Here is a 24740-nt window from a genome sequence, read left to right as displayed (position 1 = left end):
AGGATGGGTAGTTTTTTTCTTACAGGAAGGAGGAAGAGTCCAGCAAATCAGTACAGATTATTGTCATCATGAGAACTAATCATCTCAGTTCACTCTTAATGCCAACCTTTACTTTACAAGGACCTGAGAAAGCTGATACATGCTACCACCTCAAAAGAGGTAGCTAAAAAATGTATAGTGATCTAAAAATCTCTGATGATCTCAGGTAAACAGTTGAAGCATACATGAAAAGGCAGAAATGACTGAATACTGTCCCTTGAAAGGGAGATGCAAGAACAATCACCTAAAAACTGCCCATCTGAAGAAACAAGCATGCACAAGATATTCTGCAGCTGAATTTCACAGTGAGATTTAATTTCATAATTTACACCTGAGGGATGAGCAAGTTTTATAGCCCTCATGAGTAAGAGAAAATTAGCATGCTCAAAATGTTCAGTGAGGTCCTAAATCATATCAAGGCCTGAAGCAACCCCAAATAGAATAGCAGTCTGTCCACAGAATTTATGAAACATACTTGTGGACAAGAATTGTAATACTTGCAGTCACTTTGTTATCAAACCTGCAGGTCCAACCAGAAGGTAAATTAAGAACAGAGCTAATTGTTAGAGCTTCAATAATTGCCATCATTAGAAAATGAGAACATCCAGCAGCTCTACCGAAAGGTTGCATCAGCTGGTTTTATATTTCAGAGGGGAAGATGGTCTCGTTTCTACATTATCCAGTTTCAGATATAAATGACTGAGATCAAACCCTTTCTTTGCTCTGGACCTCCTCCATGAAGTCATTCGAACCATTATGTCTTTCATGCATTTCTTAACTACAAGAATGCTTTACTTCAGAGTGATGTAACAAAGATGAATACATTAAGACTGTGAAACAGGTTTTTTGGTAAAGGGACAACACAAGGACTGTAAAGAGGTACAAAACAGATACTTATGTGTGATCAAATGGTCAAGTTTTTTGCCCTTAAATGCATGAGAGAACTCAATCCTGTATAAAACAGAGGAGGCCCATTTAAGTGAATCACAATCCCCCAAATATTAATCACTGGTGCAATATAATTGAAGTTAATGAAATTGCGACCACTTAAACCCAGTGGTGAATTTAGCCTTGAGTGCAGTTTCAACTCCCCTTTCCAACAGGAAGTTATTAAGTTTAATTCATTTCAGCCCTAATTGTGTAAATAGATGCTGGCTATAACAATTCATGCTGTCTCTAATAATTTACACATACTTTTGATTACTAGATATTGGAGAGGTTTTCTGAAGCACACAGTTACCAGTTTTTCTATTAGAATTTGAATGTATATTTGTAATATCTGAGCCTGTGAACAGAGATCTAATTTGTATTAGATCAGGTTTTCAGAAAATTTATTATCGAGGCCACTTTAAGTAGTAGTTTCCATTAAAAAAAACCAAACAAAAACACACCACCAACAAACTTTCCATTAGAAAGTCCCAAACATCACAAACATCAATGAAACCTAGCATCAGCAGTGTAGGAGGGTAAAAAAGCATAGCTTAAACCAAAATAGTTTAGATGATACAGAGACAGGAGATTTACAGCCTACAGAAGACACTGAATGATTACCAGCTCTCCTTGCAGTAGCGATGTCATATTTCAATGCTAAAAGAGTAGACTTTAGTAGTCTTCCATAAGAAAAAGAGAAACCCAGGTGAGAAATTAAGCAGCTATCAAAACAACACTGGGTAAAGGGTAATTTTATACGCCAGCTGTCATAAGATCTTTCTGGGATCAAATGTGCAAGCTCTGCACTGTGAATGTCACTTTACTTTGTGAAGGCAGGAATGAAGGAAGATGCCAAAATATAAGTTTCCAGACAGATGGGCCCCAATTTGTCTATTTTGCCCTTGGTCAACCGTAATACTGTCACAACAGAAGGAACAACACCTGAACTGGGATGCAGGTCCAGCTGAAATGCTGGTCTAAAATGATAGGATAATAATGCCCTCCCTTTCAGTCTAAAAGAATACAAAGTTCCAAGTTTTAACCATTAGGAAAGAACCTCCAAAATGTATGCCACAATATCCATATTATTTCAATGACATACTCAGCCAGTGAACCTAAAAATCTTCCTAATATGCTTGTGATGAAACAAGTATCAGGATTAGGTTTTGGTTGGTTCTTTTTCTTAAATGAGTAACTTTTTGATAAAAGTTCTTTTGAATGAATCTCAGTTTGCCCTGCAGCGTAATTTTACTAAACACAAAGTTTTATAAACAAAATCAAACAAGCAACTGAAATGAATTCTGTGGTCAGAGAAAAGCTGTGTTAAGGCTGACACCGTAGGGCTACATGGTAACAATTCAGTGTGTAAAGATGGAGAGGTATATTGGAACAACAGTAGAAAAAAATTCCACACTCCTCAGCAACTCTGTTCCTAAAAAGCAAGGTGCAGCACACCAAAGTTTGTCTACAGAAATATCTGACACTAACATCATTTCTCCTCTACACTTACTTTCCTTGTAAGTTAGGAACATATTTTCAAGGACATCATAGTTGCACAGTAAGTAGATAAGTAAGTAATGAAGTATTTAAAAGATGCTAGCGTGAAAGCTCTTAGGCAGGGTAACACTGCCAAAGCTTTCAAAATAAAGATTTATGACAAGACACACACAGACAACCACAGGCTGAGTGAATTGAGAGTCAGCAGAAAGTGCTCATCAGAACTCAACGGAGAGGAACTCCGAGAGAAGCAAACTGAAGATGCACCTATTTGAATGTTTTTACTCCTGTCCACAAAGGCCTAACAGCACTTCTGTTTGCAGGCACACAAACAATATTTGCAGTAAATTTAGTGCTGATGAAAGGCGCCAGATTGATAGCCCTAGGGACTGAGTTTCTCTGTATACACAAAACAGATAGAGCAGCGAGTGAGAAAGTTTGTACCCCTGCCAAAATGCTTTACAATACACAGCTTATGCAACAGTCTTCATGCTAAAGAACCCTTTGCCTCTCTACTGAAAATGTCAAAAATATTGCTGCTTAGTGTTCATTATAAGGGAACATAAAACATGGACACTGTTAGTAGCATCAGCAGGGACAAATTCAAGGCGTCAGCTCATTTGGAAAGATTTATTTTTGCACTGAATTGCTCTTTTGTCAGCTGTGAACTTTGCTGCAGTGTTTCTAAGGCCACAAAGTCAACCTGCACCTGGTGTGGAAATGCTTCCCTATTAAACTATTCCTCCTTTACAATTTGTTTAACATGATTTTTTTTTTCAAATAAGCTTCTATTAACACACATGACCATACACATTGTGCTCAGAAAGGAGAGCTAACTTGATAGCTTCACTTAATTGGTACCCGAGGACTCACTCAAGTGATCTGCACAATTGATCTAGCCCACTTTTAATGGAAGTAATTCCTGATTAATCAGGTTTTCAGCACCAGGCTGGAAGCTACACAGTATCATGGAGCAGGCAGGCTTCCAAGGAACCTTGGATTCTTATTTCCCTTACTACTAATAGCTTGGCTAAAGAGCAAAACCCGTTTGCACACACCCCTTCCAAAGCCAAGTGTCCAGACATTTCTCATTGTCAATAGCTCACACATAGAAAAGCAGTAAGTGAAGCTTTATAGAGCATAATGGCTCCAGATACAGGACTGCTGACCTCACTATAAAAGACAGATTTTCACTTAGAAGGAAGACGTCCAATACAATCCACAGGTTGCAAACTTACTGGATCTCAAACCAAATTAGAGCATAGGATTAATTGCTATTTCAGCACTTCAGATGTTTGTGCACATATGGACTTAGAGTAGGGGACAGTGATAACAAGGGAATAGGACAAAAGAATGAGGCTACTCTCATTAGTTTAAAAACTAAGTCTTTATAGAGGCTATTTTTCTGACTGCACAGCACCTACAGCACTTCTGAAGAAATCTCTTACAAGTCACTGAATTACGCTGCATAAAATAAGTAAAACTTGTAACTGTGTAACAGGCAAACCTTTCAATATATGCATAATTAAGAAATATTACTAGTAGAGTAAATCTTAAGATTAAATTTTACAAGGAGTTAATGATAAAATGGGATATGGTGAATAAAATAGAAACATAAAGAGTTTCCAAACCAGTTATATACTAACAGACTTAATTTGGCTCAAAATACAGATAGGAGATTCTAACAATAGCATCTCTACCAGGACGAGGAAAATTATGATCTTGAAAGCTTCCATTTATGTACCTCTTGAGGTTTTCTTGTGCAAGATGGGAATTCTAATGAATTTGTATTTAAAAGGAAGTATAGCTATAAGAGTTCCGAAAACTGACATCAAGATGTATGTACTACTGCAGTCTTCCCCCTTACTTAGAAATGTCTGTCAATACTCACTATGGCGAATACATAGGTGATTAATACATAGCAAAAGTAATACTAAAGGACCAATGCTTTAATATTAAACTTAAAAAAAAATAAAGCCAAATAAAAGTAAATGTAAGAGACATTTAGAAATAGTAAGAGAAACACCTCTCTCTCCTGATCTTTTTGACCCATACAACTTCTGGTTCTTTTGGTTCAGGCGGAGTCTGAAACCCAATCAAACAAGTAACCCTTTTGAATTCTTTTCTGATTTATTTCAAAAGCAATAATTAGGAGGAAACAATTTCAGAGCACCAAACAATGCACTTAAATTACAAAGACAGAAGGAGGTAAGACTGTAAATTCAACACTTGCATGTGGCAATAGCTGGATTAAACTAAAAAAATACATGCCACAATCAGCAATTAAATTAAAAATAGCTGTTCAAATCTCCTTGGGATACACTTTAACGTATTAAACACTTTCCTGCACTGTAATTTCTAAACAACAACAAAGTACAAAATTTACCATTTTCCTAGGGTTTGAACAGTTTCTCAAGGATAACGAGCAGGTCAGAAAGACGTAGTCCTTTATACTGGATTCAATATCTACCTGCCAGTTCTAGGGAATAAAAAAAACCCAAACAAATCATAAATTTACCCTGTATAAATCTATGGTTCAGTGCAGGCAAGTGCTAAGCCAAACTAAATAAAATATAAAGAAAAGTGTATAATTTCTAATGTATGAAGAATGTTGGGACATTTTGGCTTTACTTAGCAAACACTCCTCTGCATAATCTCAATTACTCTGAACAAAGCCCATTCACTTATGGCTCCTGAGCACTCTGGCAACAAAAAAAATCCAAAACTCCTCCACTGACCTTAAAATATATGGACTACAACATGGCAATAGGGTAACTATACCTAACTTTTGTGTGGCCACAGCTGTCAGTAAACTCGGATAAGGAATGCTGAATTAGGGCATTACTGAATACTTGCTCAAAGAATCTGCTCGATGTTCTGAAAGTCCTATGAACTACTGAATTATCAGACTAATTAGTAAGAGAGAGAAAAAAAGCTATTATAACATAAAGTCCAGTTTAAAAATGGATTGAGGTCTATCCCATCATCCAGCTGAACAGCCTGTCCATTTCCCTCCAGGCACAGGGAAGGCTATTCCAGCACTCAGCGTAAAAAAGCAGAGTATTTAAAAATAAATCGCCGATAGGAAGAACTGCTGCATCCGATGAGGCATTTGCAATCCTTTCTAAATCTAGCCCATCCCCCCCACCACCTTCATGTCACCTGCAGATCCACCAAACAGAGAACAGCAAAGCCACAATGGTGCATCCCAGGTTCTGTTTATAACAGAGACAAGTCAAACAAAATTACTTTTAGTAAGAAGGCATGTGTTAATCTCTCACTTCCCAGAGACAACAGATACCAGACACGAAGCAACCTGCACAAAAGCAGAGAGCCCACCCCTGAGCCGCGCATTCAAGGACCAGCTCCTCTCCGATTGCCAGATCACTCCCTGCCTTTGCACACACAAGGCAGGGAGCAGGGAAACACCTCTGGGAGGGTTCTCTCTCTCTCTCTCTCTCTCCCCTTCCCCAACGCTCCCTCACACCGCAGCCCCTCGCCTGCCCCGCCAGGCGTCAGGACGGCAGCCCCGAAGGACGAGCTCCCGTTTCTCGGAACTCAGATTCGTTTTGAAGACGGTCCTGAAGTTGTTTCTCTTGAAGGCATTTGGGAAAGTGTTGAAAGGGCAGCGGCGCGGCTGCTATGGAATGACTGGTCTTACCTACAGCGTAACTGCGAGACGGCAGCGGGCGGGCAGCAGCCGGCCGGGGCTGATGCCGCCGGTCCGCCGGAGCAGGATCCTGCACCTGCCGAGCGCGGCGGGGCGATACAAAGAACCCAGTCCCCAAGTGACTATTTAGCCGCCGACGCGGAGATCAAAGGCTCCCGTGGAACACCCCGGCAAACCTCAAACTAAATATGTAGCTCCTGGGACTTCCACCGACCAGCCGAGCAGGCATCGCTCCCGCCGCGCCCGGCGAAGCGTTTCCTACCGGCCGAAGCCTCCCGGTCCCGGCCACCCCGCGCCTCAGCCCTCCTCCGGCTTGTGCCGGGGCACCGCGCCGGGGGAAGCCGCCGCGCCGCCGGCACCTGCCATCCCGGCAGAGGCGGGCGGGCAGCTCAGCCCGCCCTATCCCGGCCTCTCCCGCCCCGCCGTGTGCCACCCCCGGGCGCGCTCGCTCCCCTCACGGCGGAACCCCGCCGCCACCGTCGTCGCCGCCACCTTAAGGCGGGAGGACGGCGCCTTCCCGCCGTCAGCCCGGCGGCCCTCACCCCACCCCCACAGCCCCGTCGCGACGAACGGAAGGCGGTGTTGCGCGGCACCGAGGGAAACATCTCCCCCTTTCCCCCCCTCCCCTTGCGGAGGAGCCTCTGCCTGCTCACCTCAGCTCTGCTGCGGCTCAGGCGGCCGGGACCCGCCGTCCGGCATGGCGTGGAGGCGATGGTTCTGCCGCTCCGCCGCTGCCGCAGGCTCCCGGCGGTGCAGGGCTGGCACCATAGAGAGGACGGCCGGAGAAGAGACCTCCGACGATAGAGCGGAAGAGCGCTAGAGAGGCCGGGGAGAGGCGGAAGTGACGCTCCCGTTGCCGCGGCGATCGCGCACCCGGTGCTTGCTCGCGCGGGGCAGGTGGCGGCGTGGTGATGCTGACAGGCCGAGCCCCGCCGGCCGCGGCGAGTTGCTGCCGCCGCCGCCGCTTCCTGGCAGGGGCTCTGGCGGCGGGGCTGCGGCCGCTGCTGTGCGTGCTGCCGCCGCCGTGCTGGGCCACGGCGAGGCGGGCAGCGGGGCGGTGGCCGAGCCCGGGCCTGCGGGTACCGGAGGCGGCGGAGGCGGAGCGGCTGGTGCAGCAGGCGCCGCCGGTGCCGCGGAAGGGCCTGCCGTTCCGTCGCTTCATCGCCTCTCCGAAGCTTGCGTGCACCGTGCAGCGCTGCCTGCAGAGCGGAGCCAGCAGCGGCCCTCAGCCCGTCCTGATCGAGTGCGCGCCCGGTAAGCAGCCCATAGGCTCCTGCCGCTCTCTACCCGCCTTCCCGCTACCCTCCGGCTGTCTGCCGCTCCGGGGCGGCGCCGTCCCCGCAGCCGCCGGGACGCGGCGCTGCTCGGCCTGCCCCAGTGACCTTGCGGGGTCAGTGCGAGCTGCCGCCCTCGCCACCAGCGGTAACGGGTCTGTAGGGCCGCGGAGAGGTGGTGCTGTGGGGAGGGGACGGGGCCCTGCCTCTCCCGGGGGCTTCGGGCGGGCATGGCGGCTCCTTTGCGTCGCGGTGCTGCCCGGACCTGCCAGGACGGGATCCGCGCTGGAGGTTGTCCCGGCGTTGGTGACCGCCTGAGTGTCGTGGCACCGCCGTGTGTCTGTGCAGGCTGCGGGCGGGTCCGTTTAGACAGAGCTTCGGGGGGGTGGCGGGGTGAGCGCTTCGTCCGGGCGCTGGAGTCACTGGTGCTGGAACTTTGCTGTAGAGTGGGCATGGGATTTGCGTGTGGAGTAGGAATTCTGTCCGAGTAATATTCTCTTGTTTTGTGGGCATTCTTCATCTGTCAGTCAAAGCACACCTATGGCTGTGGGCCATTACATAGCTCCTAGCCCTCTGCAGTTAACTTATCTATGTATTTAATTTCTGCAGGGGTTATTATATCTGTGGCGATAACATGGGAAGAGTTTCAAACTTCTGTTTCAGTTGGCAGAGGAAAAAGTTGTAGGAATATTTGAAACACTGTACCTAACGTTCCTCAGTATCTCATTGTAATGCTGCACTTAGTGTATTTCACTGAGCCATCTCAGGCAGTTCTTGTTTTGAAGCGTGTTTAAATAAACAGGAGTTCTTCCTGTTAAAGGTGGTATCTCCTAAGTGTTGGGTTTGGAAAAATCACTAAAGGAAACCCGTTAGAAGAAAAATGTGCTTTTTATTTTTATTGTTTTATTTTCCTTCTTCAGGTCCTGGAGTCTTGACCCGAACTCTGCTCAATGCAGGTGTTAGAGTGGTAGCTCTAGAAAGTAACCCAGCTTTTCTTCCAAATTTACAGGTATGCTTTTGATTTGGTAGCACATTCTGAAACTCAATTAAAGGGAAAATAACAAATTAACTTAAAACATTGTAATGACTGTTGGATCAAAAAGGAGTTAGCCAGTGGTCATGACTTGTAACATCTGAAATAATGCTTAGTAACAATAAGCATTGTTTGGTTTTACATTGCACAGGCAATTTTATATAATCAATTTATCTGATATTTTGTGTATGTAGGACTAAAAGTTCTTCATATGAACTTTTAGTTACATGGGGCTAACACTGATCAGAGACACTCCAGTTTTGTATGTTTAAACAAGATGTCTGTATGTAGCTTTCAGAAATCTGTAGAAGTAGTCTTGGTTATTCCAGTTATGGTTTTATTTAACTTTTTGTCCTGCAATTGACTGGCAGTGTTAAAACACAGATGTCGTTCTCTCCTGTTCACCATGGCTTTGCATGATTTCAAAAAGGTGGTCAGACACAGAGCTGTAGAACTTGTGCTAGAAGGGTTGTGCTACAATGCTGTAAAGTAGAGGTTTGAAAGCAGATTCTCACTTGATTTAATGTATATAAAAGGCTCTGTCTCTGCGTATACCAAGAATTCCAGTTGTAACTCATTAAATGCTGTGGTTTGCTTAGTTGAGTTCAGGTGTATTTTTGTAAAACATGGCAGAACATATTACTAATTCAGGAACATGTTTTAAACCTGCAGTTAAGCAGCAAAAAATGTCCAAATAGCCTGTGTGATGAAGGAAGCTATTATTTTTATCAGCTGTAAGAAGCAGCTCTGAGATTTCACTTGTGAAATTAAAAATTAAATCTGTTACCCAGTCATGGGTATGTTACAAAGTTACATGGGTAACCTGACTGGGTAATGATTTTAGGTAGTGCCTGAATGTTTGGCTTTGTTTTAGGAGCATGGTGTTGGGTATTTTGAAAGGAAGGTTACTTCATCCAGACTTTTTCAGCTGAAGCTAATTTTATTCAGTCCCTAGAGAATAGCCTGGATGGACAGTTGAAGGTAATTCCTGGTGACTTCTTCAGACTGGATCCCTTGGGGAGTGGAATATTGAAACCACCTGCTGTGTGTTCTGAAAAACTTTTTGACGCCATGGGTGTACCAGCAGTTCCTTGGAGGGCAGGTATATATTGACACACCTTGCAAATAAATTTGAAGGGGTGCATAGGTTGTTTGGCAAAATCTTTGAGGTGTGCTTGAGGTATGTGTTCTGTTCAGTGCACATGCTGGATTAACCAGTATGGTTTCCTACGTTTCAGCTTTGTTTAGGTTCTTGATTGCCACCAGGGTGTTTTGAAGCTATATGAAATCTCAGTTATTTACTTGTTCTTCTACTAAAGGTTTAATCTAATGCAAACTGGGTTTAGCTTTAACTAAAGCTTGTATTATAATCATTCTTGAACAACATGAGCTTGACTGACTTTCTTTTCGTAGCTGCAATTTAGACTCAGCTATAATGAGATTGTCTAGTACATATCGCAAACTTTTAAAGATTGTTTTACACACTATCAAAACAGATGTGCCTGTGAAAATTTTTGGAATCTTACCACAGAACAGGGAAAGGACCACACTTTGGAGGCTACTTTTTGCTCTGTATGAATGCAGTTCCATATACAGATATGGAAGAATAGAACTCAACTTCTTTCTAAGTGAAAGAGACTACAAGGTATGTCTAAGAGATTTTACAGGTACTAAAGATTTAGTGCTTCACACAACACACATGTTTATACTGTATAGTTAGTGGTTTTGCTAGTGAATTTCTTTTTCTGACAGAATTTTTGAGTCTTGTTTCCTGCATGTTCTCTTTATTCAGTAGTAGTGCTGTCAAGAAACTTTCTGTTGTCGTGTAACCACAAATCTCATGAATGTGAAAGCTGGTCCTGGAGAAGGATGTGCAGCTGTAGACCAGCTGCTTTCCATCATAATTTGTGAGGGTGCTTCAATTCTGTAATGTGCTTTTGCAACAAGGTTGTTTACTAGATCCAGGTAATAGTCAATGAAGACTAAATTCTAAACACCTTGTGAAGAGGATTGAGTTACTAACTCAGTGAGATGCAGATGCCCTCTTGACCAGCTCACTTCTGTATACAGCACTGAAAAAAACTGATTTACCTTTTTGTTGAGGTTCAGCACCCTAAGGTGCAGAGGAGCTTTCTAGGTTATGCGTTCCTAGTTTACTCTGCCCCAAACCTCTGGAACTGTACTTAAAGTTCAAGGGTGTCTTTTCTTTTTGTGAAACTGAGGTTCACATACAGCCACAAACCTTTAAAATAAGTTAAACCTCCCTGCTGCAATTTACTTCTTTCCTTGCTCTGTTTGAGAATGACCTTTTTTTCTTGCCCTAAGAGTTGTCTGGTCTGTCATCTTGATCAAGATCATGACACTGCAAGCTGCTTAATGTTCAGTGAGGTCACCTGATGTTTGCCTTACTCCACTTGTGTGTCTTATTGGAAATGCTGTCTTATCATTCCAGACTGATGATTCTGCCCAAGTTATTTTTAATTCAAAATACCATCCCTGTTTCTCTTCTGTGTGAAACTGCTCTGCCTTGAAAATGACCAGAAAGTATAAGCTGGAAATTCCTACCCAGTTCAGTTTCACAAATAGCTGCTGCAAAGAAATACTTAGACTGCCATAATGTCTTTATTCATGTGTCTGACAAGATGTAGTAACGTAGCACAAAGTATGTATTTGAGGTCCAATACAAATTTACCTTGGAGTTTTAGCTATGAATTTTTTACCGCTTGTTTTTTTATATATGAGGCTTTTGCTTAAAGAAGCAATATTAGAATTTGCAACAAAAATTGCTTTCTTTGTCATTTTGTTAGGTATTAACAGCAAAGCCTGGTGAAGTGACTGCATACCAAGCATTTAGTGTACTTTGGCAAGTAGGATGTGAAATTCAGCTACTGCACATGGTAAGTTTTTTTTGTACCAGCTGACATGGCCTAACACTATGGACATATTTTTAGAAAAGGGTTTATAGTGTTTTACTATTGTAACCTAATTTAAAGCTAGTTTGATGTTTAATATAGTTGGAGGAGTGTTGAAAACTTTTGGATGTAAAAACCTGAAATAGTTGTCCTTAGTGTTGAACTCTCACTTAAGTAGCATCGTTACTAACTGTGGTGTCAGTATTTTTGTTGCAAGCCACCGTAGTCAAAAACATTTATTCTCAGAAGCTGGTAGATGAGAAAAAGATGTTTGCACAACAGATACGTCTTTTCCATCTTGCGAAGGCTTGTGTGAGACAGGAAGACTGCTCTCCCAATCTGTCGTAGTCTTTGCTGTGTCCTCCATATTATGCTGTCGTGTATGCTTTTGACTTCTTGAGCTCTGTTCAGTAGAAATATTTTTCAGTCTTGGTGCCTTTATGTTCTAAGCCATCCTGCTACTGCTTCTAGTCAATCACCATCTTAATCTAGTCAGACATGCTACGGTTTCATTTAAAAAAATGTTTAATGCTGTCCTCTCACCTCTACATGAGCACATGGCCATCAACTTTTACTTAATGCTTTTTAAATTTAGCTTTGTGGTCTGTTTTTCTGGGAACCTACCTTTATAGTTGAAATGTTTTACTACTGTAAAATTTAAGGTGTCACTATATATTGTCTTCCAAATACCTTATGCCATGAGGTATATGTTAAGGTGAATATTACGGAGTTAAAGAATAAGATGGTCCCCAAGGAGCTTATTACATATACATGCCCTGTTTGTACAGTGTTTTCTATATATCTGCTCGTAGCTACTTCAGGAGATAAAGTTACTGAGCTGGTGGGACTTTTGTTTGGACTCAGTGCAGCAGCTCTTGCAGTCAGCTGTCAGTTTTTAGCTTTGGTTCAAATTTTGAACTTGAAACCAATAGGTAGCCTCACTAATGTATGGTAATATATACAAGTTATTTGATTATAAGTAATTTATCAGTGCTACTTAGATACATTGTCAGGAGTGTGATTAAATAATGTTTTCAGTCTGGCCTTATGTGTTTATTTCTTGACCTTTTATTTTTTCTAGCTCTAGATTCACATGATTTTAAACTGAGTTTTAGAATGGGGGTAAACTTCTGATTTGACAGGGATGATGGTAAATGTGTTTTCCAAATTCTAACAAAGCACTTGAATTCTGTTTTAAATATTTTCTCCCTCCCATAGGAACCTTGGTCATCATTTGTAACTAATTTGAAAAATGGGGAACTGGCAGTACCGAAAAGTGTGGTAAGATCGCTATATGTACTTTTCTCCTTTTGCAGATGCAGCTAAAACACTTAATTTAAATGTTAAAATACTTCATAATGACATGTACACATAGATTATTTTTTTTTAATTCATTGCTCTTCTAATTAAAAGTTACAGGCACTATGTAGATGCATCAGAAGAGGGCTGAAGAATTGATGTTAGCTTAGAAACTGAAATAAACTGGTATCTCTATTGCCTCTGGTGAGGAAAAAAATAGTGAATAAAAAAAACATTGAGATGTGAACAGGTGAAGCCTTTTTCAAAAGAATTTACTGATAGTCACACCTACCTCCTTCAACAAAACCAGCATTCCTATGATTAATAACACAATCAGAGTGCTGCTGGTTTTGATTCAAGTGGTTATTCACGTGTCCAGTGTAGATTCCTTGTCCTAGTTAATTGCTGAAAAGTGTCTCAAAGTTTTAAACTTGAGAAGTGGAAAAATGCCCTTTATAAAGTTCTTCTTTTTCAAAGAAGTAAAGATGTTCCTTTGTATAATAGAAGAATACATCCATTTAATACCAATAATGTAAAAGCATGTTTGCTTAATATTTGGTTTTACCCTCCCCAGAAACCTGCTAGGGTTGTATATTGTGTGTGCTCTGAAATGTTATTATAGGATATAAGTGACTAAAAGTGAGTGGGTGTGCCACACTGTGCTGCTGCAAAGCCATGTGGAGGGGCTGATATATCAGATGGATTATGAAAGATGTATTGTGACAGTCTCAGGAGTACAAATGTGAGATTTTCTGTGTGATACATCCATTGCTGCCAATACAGAAGTACATTTATTTTGGTTAAAAACTCCATTCCCTGCGAATTTAATAAAATCCTCAAGTTCCAATGTTATCGTAGTGTTACAGCTAAATAATTCCATCTTTATATACAAAGGCAGGTACAGGAATACTGCGATACAGGAATATATATCCTGTACTAGATACATCATACAGGAATATTGTAGGCTGTTTAATCTCTTGAAAGCTCACATCAAACCTTTATTGTCCATTTCAACTAAGAATGTTCAGTCTTAAAAAACTGCTGTGATAGTATGTCTGTGTTGTTTTCTTTTTCCTTTCCTGTTTGGGGGGGGTAGTGTGGGTAAAGCATCTGTGTTCTAGAACAGAATTTTAAAGCCTCAGCTTCCAATGAAATCATCTTGTAAAAACTTCTAAAACTTGTTAACAAGTATTAGTGATGGCACAGATTAAATGCTTGCTGTTAGGTAAAGACAGACACTGTCTTAAAAATGACTTTTCAGTGGCTTCTCTTGTTTTTCTTGCAGCGGCTGCCGAATAATCATTTATGTTTGGTACGATTGACTCCTCGTCAAAATCTGTTTACAGGAAGCTTGGAGCCCACAAATGCATCTACCTTTATTTACATGGTGAAACAGTGTTTTGCTAAACCCAAGGCTAGTCTTACTGATAGATTAAAGTAAGTAAGAAAGAATTACAGGTTTTATACTTTTTATTCAGGGAAATACGGGAAAATATTTTAATGTCTTCTCAAAGCAGTATTTATTTGCCGCTGAAATACAGCTTTTTTTCTTTCTAATTAGCTATCTACATATATGAGTGACAAATTAATTTTTATGCCCTGCAATACAATGTTTTGAGGACTGGTCCTGGCCTGTATTCACAGATGATAAAAGCTTGAGGTTTGACAGGAAGGTCAACAAGTATTTAGAGTAGATGTGCAGTAATTGTCAGTACCTCCAGTGAGGCTGAGGTCATGTACCTGCAGGAAGTTTTCACTCACAGACATAATAATGAAGTCACCAAGAGTGTTGCAGGTATAGAAATTAGAAGCAGAAAAAGAGTTTCAGTTTCTGAAAGCCATCAAAGTAATGCTAATGAAAACAGCTGAAGGTTATTGAAGGTGGAGTGGGAATGTCCTCAAATGCCTTTCTGTTACCTAATTAAGAAATTAAGCCTTAGACTTATTTACCAATTATGCAGCTCTCTGTAATTATTCTTTTCGGTAATACATTGGAGCTATTAACTTTGCTTTACGATCACTAGATTTCCTTTTCCCATAAATGCCAAGTGTTTTCAGGCTGCAAAGATTGACTTCAACTTGTTAATGATAGTAATTAATATATTTCTCATTTGCTGGTAGTGGTTTATGAAAGTTAATTTCCAGAAAGGGGGGTAAAAAAAACCAACCCAAACCCACACCACCTTAATGAATTCCAGTAACTCATTTAACAAATACAAGTGCAGAGTACCTTAATGGATTTCTTTCTCAAAGCTCAGTGGTGTACCTCATCTCTACTCAGTCCTTCGGCCAGGAAGTGGAGCTAACCTTGAAAGCTTCCAACGTGCATCTTGTGTGTATTTATACATCCCTTTCCTGACTGGGACATAGTTAATGAATACGCACATTCCTAAAAGGTCTAGTTCTCATAGCAATGATGTGGATAGGGAGACAGTGGATGCATCTGTTTATTAAGGGAAGATAATTCCAGGGAGGCGTTGGTCACACTAACTGATGCTATACTGAATCATCATCTTGAAGATAACCTTGGCTTTGCTTTCCCAAGAATAATCCTTTCTTATGCTCTGATGCCTGTTCTGGCCTTACGCAGTTGGGGCAGAGGAGGGAGGGAAGGCACTCACCCTCTAATGAGGAGGCTTATGTGGTTTGGTATTGTCTCTGCTTGAGGCTTTATTTATGTGTCCTATTAGCAGCCATTTCTCCCTGTTTGCAGTATGGATTGAAAATAACTTGTATTGTAGGAAGTTGTTAACTTCCTACACTCTATTTCAAATACTGTTAACTGCAGGAGAATGAAATAGACTTTCGGATTCTGTTTATTCCTCTTCATTTTTTCAGAGAAAAAATGCTTTGTTATGATTGTGTTTGTTTCGTTCAGTTCCTGGAGCTTGGATGACACTGACAAAGTCCTGAGAGCGCTGTCAATTCAGAGGAACGCTGAGGCGCGCCACTTGCGCCCAGAAGACTACAGGCGTGTCTTTGACGCTCTGCAAAGCTCCAACATGTTCACTGAGACCTGGTGCCATGATGAAGCCTTGGAAAGTGTAGGGAACATGAACTTGCAAATCTAAAGCTGCTGTCTCTTGGAAGATCACTTTTGCTTCTGGAAGACCACTTTGATACAAAATGATTTAAATAAAGTCCGAGATACCATTGGCTAGAAACAGAAAACTAAATTTAGCAAGTTACAAGAGCCCTTCTATGCAAGATGGAAGTAATGGATTCAGTTACTTGATCACAATCCTATCTAGAATGGACAAACTTTGCATCTTTCCCGGGAGCATATTAATAACTTGCTGCTTTTGGGTGTATCATTGACATGGAACTTTGTTACACTGCTGTATATTTACAACATTTGAAAAAAAAAATATAGACCAAATACAAACCACACAAATAATGGTATTTTACCACTCAGTGGATGCTTTTTCACAGATTCCCAAAATACACGGGTCTTTACAACCACTGAATCTGTTATGTTGTCTCCTGATCTAAACCCCTTGTGGTCTAAAGTCAACATCATGTTAATAAATCAGTAGTGATGGGTGGATAGAAGACAAGGTAATGACAGCATGATAAAACATCAACTGAGAGTTTTGGTGGGTTGGTTTGTTGTTGGGGTGGTTTTTTTAACTAAACATTGTTGTATCTCTGGGAAAACTAATCTGTAACAATTCTTTCAAAAATTTGACAACACAGCAGCCTATTGTAGTTTGTGGTATGTGGGCACCTATATGCAGATAGGCTATATCTTATTTTAGGTCTAGAACCAAAGTAACCCGAACATTCAGTGCTGTATAGACAGTTTGGAAAAAAACAATCACCTTACCTGCATCTTTTGTCAGTATGTCTGTTTCATGTGTATTATATGTACAAAGTAACTTCAAAAGCATATGCTATTAAAATTCTTTTTTTTTTAGTCTCAGTACTTTGTAACTCAACCTCTTCCTCGTTTCTCTTCTTGTCTTACCATCTAGCTGTTCTGTTGTCTGATGTACTGTTCCTATGTTCTGTGTCCTTTGGGAAGAGCTGTGGTAAATACCCATTTTTAGCAGAGCAGGAGTTAATAAAACACCTTTTTGGTAAAGGCTGAGCTATTTTCTGGCTTTGGAAAACAGCAGCAACCTAAACAGTGCAAACAGAATTGTATTTCTTAATCGTAGTGTGAGTTACAGATGTGACAGGTGTTCATCTCTGTTTTTTTCCTGCAGTTCCTGCTGCAGAAGAAACAATTACTTCAAGCAGCTCAGTTTACTCTGGTAGCTAGGCTGCAGTTACCTGTTTAAGCTGCCGATAAACCTTTGTAATGTTGTCATGATGAAACCACTGGAACAGCTGAGGTTTGATTTGCAGTCTGCCTCGGAGTGTTACTTGTGTTCTGGTATAGGTCATGAGTATTTGAGGCTTTCTTTCCGTTTACATCTCTTAGTATTTCAGATAACTTGGTTTATAAATGGACTGTGAATGGCAAATACTCCTTCACAGAAGGAATTCCACCTTTTTTTTTTTTTTTTTTTCAATCTCAGTAGATGGTAATGTGTTTTACCCACTGTTTACAAGAAGGTACCGTCTCCTGAGCTGATTCCTCCCCGTTCTGCACCCTGCATCAAATGCAGGAAAGTGTCTTACATCAATGTACCAGGAAAAGTATTCAATACATAAAGTATAAGATCACCACTGTCTAGGTAATAAACTTCTCTAACTGTTGCTGATGACATTTTAAATGTTAACAGAAAAAATAAAAGTATTTGCTGTGATGTTTTTGATGCTGTTGGCAAACAGCAGAGACTCCCAAGGTAACACCAGGAGTCTGTAAGCGGAAGGAATATTGTGTCACTGGGGACTTGAGATTTAATGCCAACCAGAACTCTGTGAGGAAGTGTCAAGAGACGCAACATGTTTAGTCCTCATCGTGGATGTGGAATGAGGAGAATCATGGGTATGAAAGTTTCTTTGGTATTGATGGCAGGATGGAATAAAAAGTGAAAATCACTGGTGTACTTATGCACATACTGGTGGTCATTGAAATTGAAGTGGGTCTGTGGATTTGATTAATTGGTGCTGTCTCCTACTGCTCCAGGTTTACAGCTTCTGTAGGACAATTTTGAATGCAAACTTTCACTGAAATTTCATATTGTATATAAAGGCTTCTGATGCATTTTGGTTATGATTTTTAACCAGCCTTTATGTGCCTTTGCAGAAGTACCTTTACTATAGTAAAAAAGGTTCCTTGATATGTTGATAGAAAATGGAGCCGACATCTCCTAAGTTTTTTTTTGATGTATGTAAATACAAAGACACAACTTGCAACTAGAAAATCAGTATATAAATTTATGTTGATACTTACTGTAATAACCCCCAAAAATGGTATTCAAAGAGAAAACTAAATGCAGTTTCACTCAAAATTTAAAATGCTAGACATTTTCAGATCTTCATGCTAACTTTGACACTAAGAGGTTTACATGGAACTACTCTGGCATGCAATGTTACAGTCACAATATATCATAGTTTGTTTATCAATTATAACTTCAGAGGTACAAAGTTGTTTCTAATGAATGGTCCTCATCAGCTCTGCCTGCAAAAGAAAATTATATGTCTGGTGGCAATTGTCTAAAGTTTTACAATGTAACTATATTAAAATCATAGCAAATAGAAACTTTATCCCTGTGACTCCCAGTTAAAGGAAATTTTGCTACTTGGAATTAGATCAGTCAAGTTGGATTCTATGGTTAGTTTGCTTGTGATTCAGAAGAAGGGTTTGTGACAGTGTACTAATTAACACAGTGGATGATGTGGTAAGGGGTTGTTAAGGTGGAATGTGCATATACTGGCTGCTAGGCTTGTTCAGCATTGGACATTTTAATTACAGCTTAGGTAATAATGACAACATTAATCGAAATATCGTCATAAAATTCAAGCAATGGGTTGTGTGGTGTAGTTTTAAGGTGTGTGTGAGAGGAAGAACCTGAGGCTTCCTGAGAAACATGTTGAATTAATTGTTCTGGCAGACATAAGTCAATCAGTGGGGCTGTAGCTTGAAAACTATGATCAAAGCTTTGCAAGGCTTCAATTAGCAAAGCTGTACCTTTCTTGTGCAAACACTGAAAAAATGGAAATAACAAGTAAGTTTTCCAGCAAGGGCAAAAGTCAGTGGGAGATGTTTATTCGCTCACATTACCCTTGCTCAATAGCTATTGCATCTTTCCTTGTGTGTGCTGTTTAACAAGTCACTGCTCAAAATAGACACCCTGGCTGTCCCCAGCTGATAGAATGCAACAGGCAGCAAGCCTACCAAGCCCAAGGGAAATTGGGGGTAGTTAAGATACATCAAATAGCACAGTCAATTACCCATAATGTAAGCAAGACTTCTAAGGCTTGATGCAGTTGAACCTATTGATAAGACTTCAAATAGACCCACAAGATGTTTATGTAAAACTTTATTTGCGTGGTTTGGTATGATTCATGAATTTGAATGAATCTTAAGGAGTTGGCTGTTTTCTTGTTTTCCCCAGGAAGGCTGCTCTTAATGTTTTTCCACAGGATTGTTTTGGTCTTGGTCTCTTTGCTTATAGGGCCCTATTTATATAGTGGTGGTAAACATCTGATGTCATCATTACCACTAGCTTTTCCCTTTTTCAGCTCAGACTGTAGTACATACATGCAATGACTTTTATTTCTCTGCTGCAGAATCACATTCTGAAGGCATGAGAAGCCTTCAGCCAGTTTGACTTGGCAGTGGTTTTGCTTGTTTTTATGCAGATCTGCACCTTATCTACAAATTGACTTTGGAGCAGTTGGCTATGGATTGCATTACTGCTTAAATCAGAAAAAACAGATTTTAAAGAAAACCAGAAAACAAAAGGCATTTCATGCTGTGCATGTAGGTTTTTGGAAGTCTTTGCTAATAACATCAAATGTTTCCTGACAGAAATTGTCTGCAGGAGAAAACAGTTTTAAGAACTGTTTGACTCATGCCACTGTAAAGATGTGAGATTATATATTTTTTTTGGTGTAATTATGCTTCAGGATTTTTTTTCTATATGAAGTACACTTGCAACTCTTGTCATTCAGCTGAGAAATTATGCTGATGAACTTCAAAAGCTTGTTTCTGCCATCTGAAGGAAACTAATGTGTTTGAGGCAGGAAATACTCCAAAGTAGAAAGTTTTTTTTAAAGTTCATAGTAAAAACCTGGTAAAATATATGTGAAATTTATTATTAATTTATTATGGTTAAAATGCTTTTGCAGTGCTCTTTTTTAATTTTGCATTCTAAAAGCAATGTTTAATTACCACACAAACATTAAAAGTGAAGAGACCTTGTCAAGAGATTCTCATGTATTCACAGAAGATGTTTATTCTTACAAGCTTTCAAGTAATTATTTGATAGCTATTCTGTGCTGTTAGTGACAGAGATTTTGTATTAATTAAAAATTTTATGTTTTGTCTTTTGAGCCAGATTTTGTTTCCAGAAAAATTGGTCATATGCCTTGTTGGTTGGAACGGGTATTGCATGTTTATACTAAAGAGCAGAATTTGATGAACTGTTTAGATTATTGCATTACTGCAATTATTTCCTTAATACATGTGGTAAAACATGCTGTCTTGAGATAAAAGTGCTAAACTTCCACCACAGTGTCTCATCCACTGACGGTAAGGAAGCATGACTAATTCAGGAGCATCAGCCACAACTTAAGTGATATTTCCCACAAAAGTGCCTTGACAATTACTTCTGTGCATAATATGTCAGTCATGCATTTCAAATAGCTGTCTGGAAGTCTGACCTGTCTAGGTCAATGGATTACTTGGTCATATAAAAACCTTGTATTAATAACAGGGATTAATTCAATTAAACATAGTCAAGGACTAAATAGCCTCTTTATGTATATAATCATTAGGCTTCTCAAAATTCAGACTGATGTTTATAGAAACATCGAAGTTGTGCATTCAGTTGGGTACCATTGTTCAAAGACTCTGCCGAATGGAAATGTTTATAGTGTGTTTAAAAGCCTATCTATACTAGAAATGTGTCTATCACTACAGTTATGTTGTCATATCAGTTGAAATGCAGTGTCAGACAGAAGTTGTTCGTGGGCTTCTGTGGCTTATTTAATTGTACAACTTACGTGAAGCTGATGATAGCCCATTTTTCAGGCATTGATACTTGGGGTTTTGCACCAGCAGCAGACCTCTCTAAGGTTGTGCTTTTGTGTGTGTGTGTGAGAAAGGAGAATATCATTCTCTCAGACCCATTTTTGTACTTTGTGAGATTCTGGTGTGTTAGGGGCAGGAGTGACAAAACCTGAGAAAATAATGAAAGCGACATCTGGTATCGTGTATTGGTATTAGCTCTTCCCTCAGTGTGCGTTTTGCAGTTCATGGACAGGACTTCAAGTTCATAGTTTTTGTATATTGTTTGACCATTCGTTTCTCAAGCTTTTCCACCTAAGATAGACATGAAGTTCTGCTATTACTGGGTTTGTTTATGTTACTGTCTTTGGGCAATGCCTGCTTGGAAACTCAATAAAACAGCAGACAAGGAGATGCAGATGAGTAAATAGGTGAAGTAAAACATACAAGCCAAATGCAGAGGTGGTAGTTTACTATTTTAATAGCTGTTAAAAGTAATTCTTGAGTATCTCACAATATCAATGTAATTGAATGCTTAAAGTTGCTAGGAGACCTAAAGGTAAGCATAGTTGAGTGCTTAACTGTTCAACTGATAGACAAGTTGCTGCCAGTTCTTTTGGCAAATAATTAAATCACTGCAGCATTCAAATGAATGTCAAAATACATTTTTCTGTGGGAATAGCATGACTTGATGTACCTCGGTTCTTCTCAACAGTATTTTGGATATGCACATTGTCCTTTGTGATTACCCTGTTGCAGCTTGGAGGACAAGTGTTGGAGACTGAAATAATCATTACTGAAAACAAGATTGAATATATTTTAGATATGGAAAGCTGTTCTGCAGAACTGTTGGTCTGTCTCACTGCCCTTGGGCAGGACAGTTCAATGCTCCTTTCCAAAAAACAAGCCCCAACTCCCTCTACAGGCATAATAAGGAAAACTAGACTACCTCTATTTGCAGTTCAGCCTCGTGTTGTAGCAGTCGTCATTTTGTTGGCATTGAGCATCACCATTTCAGAGTGGTCCTCTTAGTTAATTGTACAAGTGCCTTGCTTTTCCTGTATTACTTCCTTGGTGTCTCTAACTGACATCTCTAACAGTAATGCAGCTGGTGCACAGTGCGTGCTCCAAGAGACAGACACTGCTGGAGCTCAGGGGCTGAGCACGTTGTGGCCCAGCAATGCTTCCTTGTATTCAGATCATTGTGAGACCCACAAGTATGTTCAGATACTAGCTCCCAAGTAAAATGTCATGCTTTGGGGTGGTTTTTGACAGAACCATTATAGCTTTGATTTGACAGAGTCATTTATCTCTTCCTTTGTGAGCCAAACTCTTTAACATTGTGACCGAGATAACAAACTTAAAGGTTTATAATCTGCAATCAATGGATGAAGCTGTGGATGTGCAACATCCCCATGTCCTCTCTCCACTTTTATCGTCATTATATTGTTTTTCACAGAATCACAATGTTGGAAAAGACCTTTGAAGATCATCAAGTCCAACCATTCCCATCCTATGTTAAACTATATCCCTAAGTACCTTACCAACCCTTTTTTTGAACACATCCAGGGAAGGTGACTCAACCACCTCCCTGGGCAGCCTGTTCCAGGCCCTGACAACTCTTCCAGTAAAAAAATTTCTAATGTCCAATCTAATCCTGCCCTGGCACAGCTTCATGCCATTTCCCCTTGGTCCTATCTCATGTCACCTGACTGAAGAGACCATCACCCACCTCTCTACAACCTCCCTTCAGGTAGTTGTAGGTGGTGATAAGGTCTCCCCTCAGCCTCCTCTTCTCCAGGCTAAACATCCCCAGCTCCCTCAGCTGGTCCTCATAAGATTTGCCCTCCAGCCCCTTCACCAGCCTGGTTGCCCTTCTCTGCACTTGCTCATGGACCTCAATGTCCTTCCTATGGTAGGGAGCCCAGAACTGGACACAGTACTCAAGGCGTGGCCTCACCAATGCCGAGTACAGGGGCACAATTACCTCCCTAGACCTATTGACCACATTGTTTTTGATACAAGTCAAGATGCCATTGGCCTTCTTGGCTGTCGGGGCACACTGCTGGATCATGTTCAGCCTGCAGTCAACCAACTGCCTGAAAATTTCCATGTCCATGTCAGCATTGAGGCTGTGTATGCAAACGAAAAAAGCACCAACAGCCCTGGATGAGGCTACTCTGTCGTGGTTTCACCCCGGCTGAGGGCCAAGATCCATGCAGCTGCCTGCTCCTTAAAGGAAAAGAGCAGGGGAAGAGGGAAGGGTGTGTGTGTGTGTGTGTGTGTGTGTGTGTGAGAAGTAAGGGAAGGGAAAAGGAAGAGGAAGGGGCAAATAACCCCAAAATCAAGAAATTAAGAGGCCCGTGGGTTGGGATAAGGATAGTTTACTAAGATAACAGAAAGATACAATGTAACAATACTAACAGGACTTTAGAGCAAAAATATATGAAGCTGTTGATACACAATGCAGTTTCTCACCGAACCACACAACTCAGGCCGTGCCACCCAGAGCCGTCCCAGAACCCGACCGTCCCCCAAGAACCGCGCGTCCCGGAGCTGCCCCAGGCCTTCCTCCCGTCAGCCCCCGATATCCTGGGCTGGACGTAACTGGCGTGGAATACTCTCTTTGGTCAGTTAGGTCACCTGTCCTGGCTTCGCCCCTCCTTTCTCATGAAGAGCTGAGAAAGTCCTTGACTGTCTGACAGCAACTAGAAACATCAGGGTGTTATCAGCACTACTCCCATTTTACTCTCAAACACAGCATTCCATCCGCTGTTACAAATGAAATTAACTCCATCCTGACCAAAACCAGGACACTCTGTCACTGCAAGCTTTGCCTCGCTTCAGGATTCACCTGAGGGAGGGCTGCTGCAGATTTCCCATCTCACGGGTCACAGAGATCGATCATTAGAGATGTTCTCACCGCCTCATTCCCTCAGAAAGGAACAGGCTAACCCGCGAAGTCACAAAGTAGCTGAATTCCCCCCCCTTTATAATTGGCCACATAGACTGCAATTAATAGAAACGTTGTAGCCACTTGTTTCTGCTGAGCATGGCAGGCTAACTGGAGTGTTTTATAACCCTCTTCCAGCTAAAGGGGAACCCTCTGCCCCGCGGCCTCCCAGCGCAGGCCGGGGGAAGGGGAACCGCGAAAACAAACCGCCCCGTGAGGCACAGCCCGCCCGCTGCCGGCCCGGCCCTGATCCAAGATGGCGGCGGCAGCGCCGCGTCACGTGGCGGCGGGGGGGGCGGCTCTCCGGTCTCTCCGTGGCGGCGCGCGAGGGAGGATGGAGCCGGCGGCACTGGAGCGCTTTCCCAGCCCGGGTAAGGGCAACGGCCTCCGCTCCCGACGGCGGGTGCGGCCCGGTGAGCTGCTCTACCGCGCCGAGCCCTTCGCCTACGTAGTCACCAAGGAGCTGCTGGGCGGCGTGTGCGAGCACTGCCTGCGCAGGTACGGGCGGGAGGAAGGGCGCCACAACGGCTTCTCTCGTCGGTCCCGCCTGGCGAGCACCGCCCCTTCCGCTGAGGAGGGGCGGTACCATGGCGTCGGCTCGGGGTTGCGGGTGGGGGGGGTCTCTCCCTCGTGGGGTGGGCTTGCTGGGTCTCGGTGTCTCTGTGACGCGGCGGGGGTTGGGGGAGGGATGTCCCGCTGCCGGCAGGGCTGGGACGCGCGGCTTGCCGGTCCCTGCTGCGCTTTGTGACGAGGGCTTTTCAAAAAGCTTTTCTGCTGGGGCGCCGCTTCCCGAGCGCGGGAAGCTCGGGCCGAGGTTCCCTGGGCTGGCTGCCCGCTGCGGGCGGTGGGAGCCGGCGGTGTCCCGCTACTGCGCCGCTGCTCGGCGGCGTTTTGGCGCCAGCCTCCCCTCGGAGACCTTCCTCAGCATGGCGGGGTCTGAGCGGCACACAGCGCCTGGGTGGCTCGTCTCTTCGCGGCGCTGGTTGGGGTGGCGGGCCGCGGCGGGAA

The 24740-nt window shown here is 42.2% G+C and overlaps 2 protein-coding genes across 2 annotated transcripts in view; both read left to right on the top strand.

The window, feature by feature from the left end:
* Positions 1-7047: 7047 nt before the first annotated feature.
* On the top strand, positions 7048-16576 carry TFB2M (transcription factor B2, mitochondrial; the record flags this gene model as incomplete). Its single annotated transcript, XM_084262284.1, has 8 exons — positions 7048-7390; positions 8331-8419; positions 9392-9545; positions 9940-10088; positions 11251-11340; positions 12574-12636; positions 13940-14091; positions 15533-16576. The coding sequence occupies 8 exons, from the start codon at positions 7048-7050 to the stop codon at positions 15723-15725; spliced, it is 1233 nt and encodes a 410-aa protein (XP_084118410.1). The 3' UTR covers positions 15726-16576.
* A 7490-nt stretch (positions 16577-24066) lies between these two features.
* The window catches only part of SMYD3 (SET and MYND domain containing 3), a gene marked incomplete at both ends in the record, with an annotated part of 393058 nt that continues 392384 nt past the window's right edge, over positions 24067-24740 (top strand). The window contains one exon of the mRNA XM_084261454.1: positions 24067-24230. Coding sequence (XP_084117580.1) covers positions 24067-24230 — 164 coding nt within the window. The remainder of the gene's footprint in view (positions 24231-24740) is intronic.

The sequence above is a fragment of the Gallinula chloropus genome (assembly GCF_964237585.1).
Source record: "Gallinula chloropus genome assembly, chromosome: 3".
In the NCBI taxonomy this organism is placed as follows: Eukaryota; Metazoa; Chordata; class Aves; order Gruiformes; family Rallidae; genus Gallinula; species Gallinula chloropus.
Note: the sequence above shows the minus strand (reverse complement) of the source record. Positions and strands in the feature narration are given on the sequence as shown.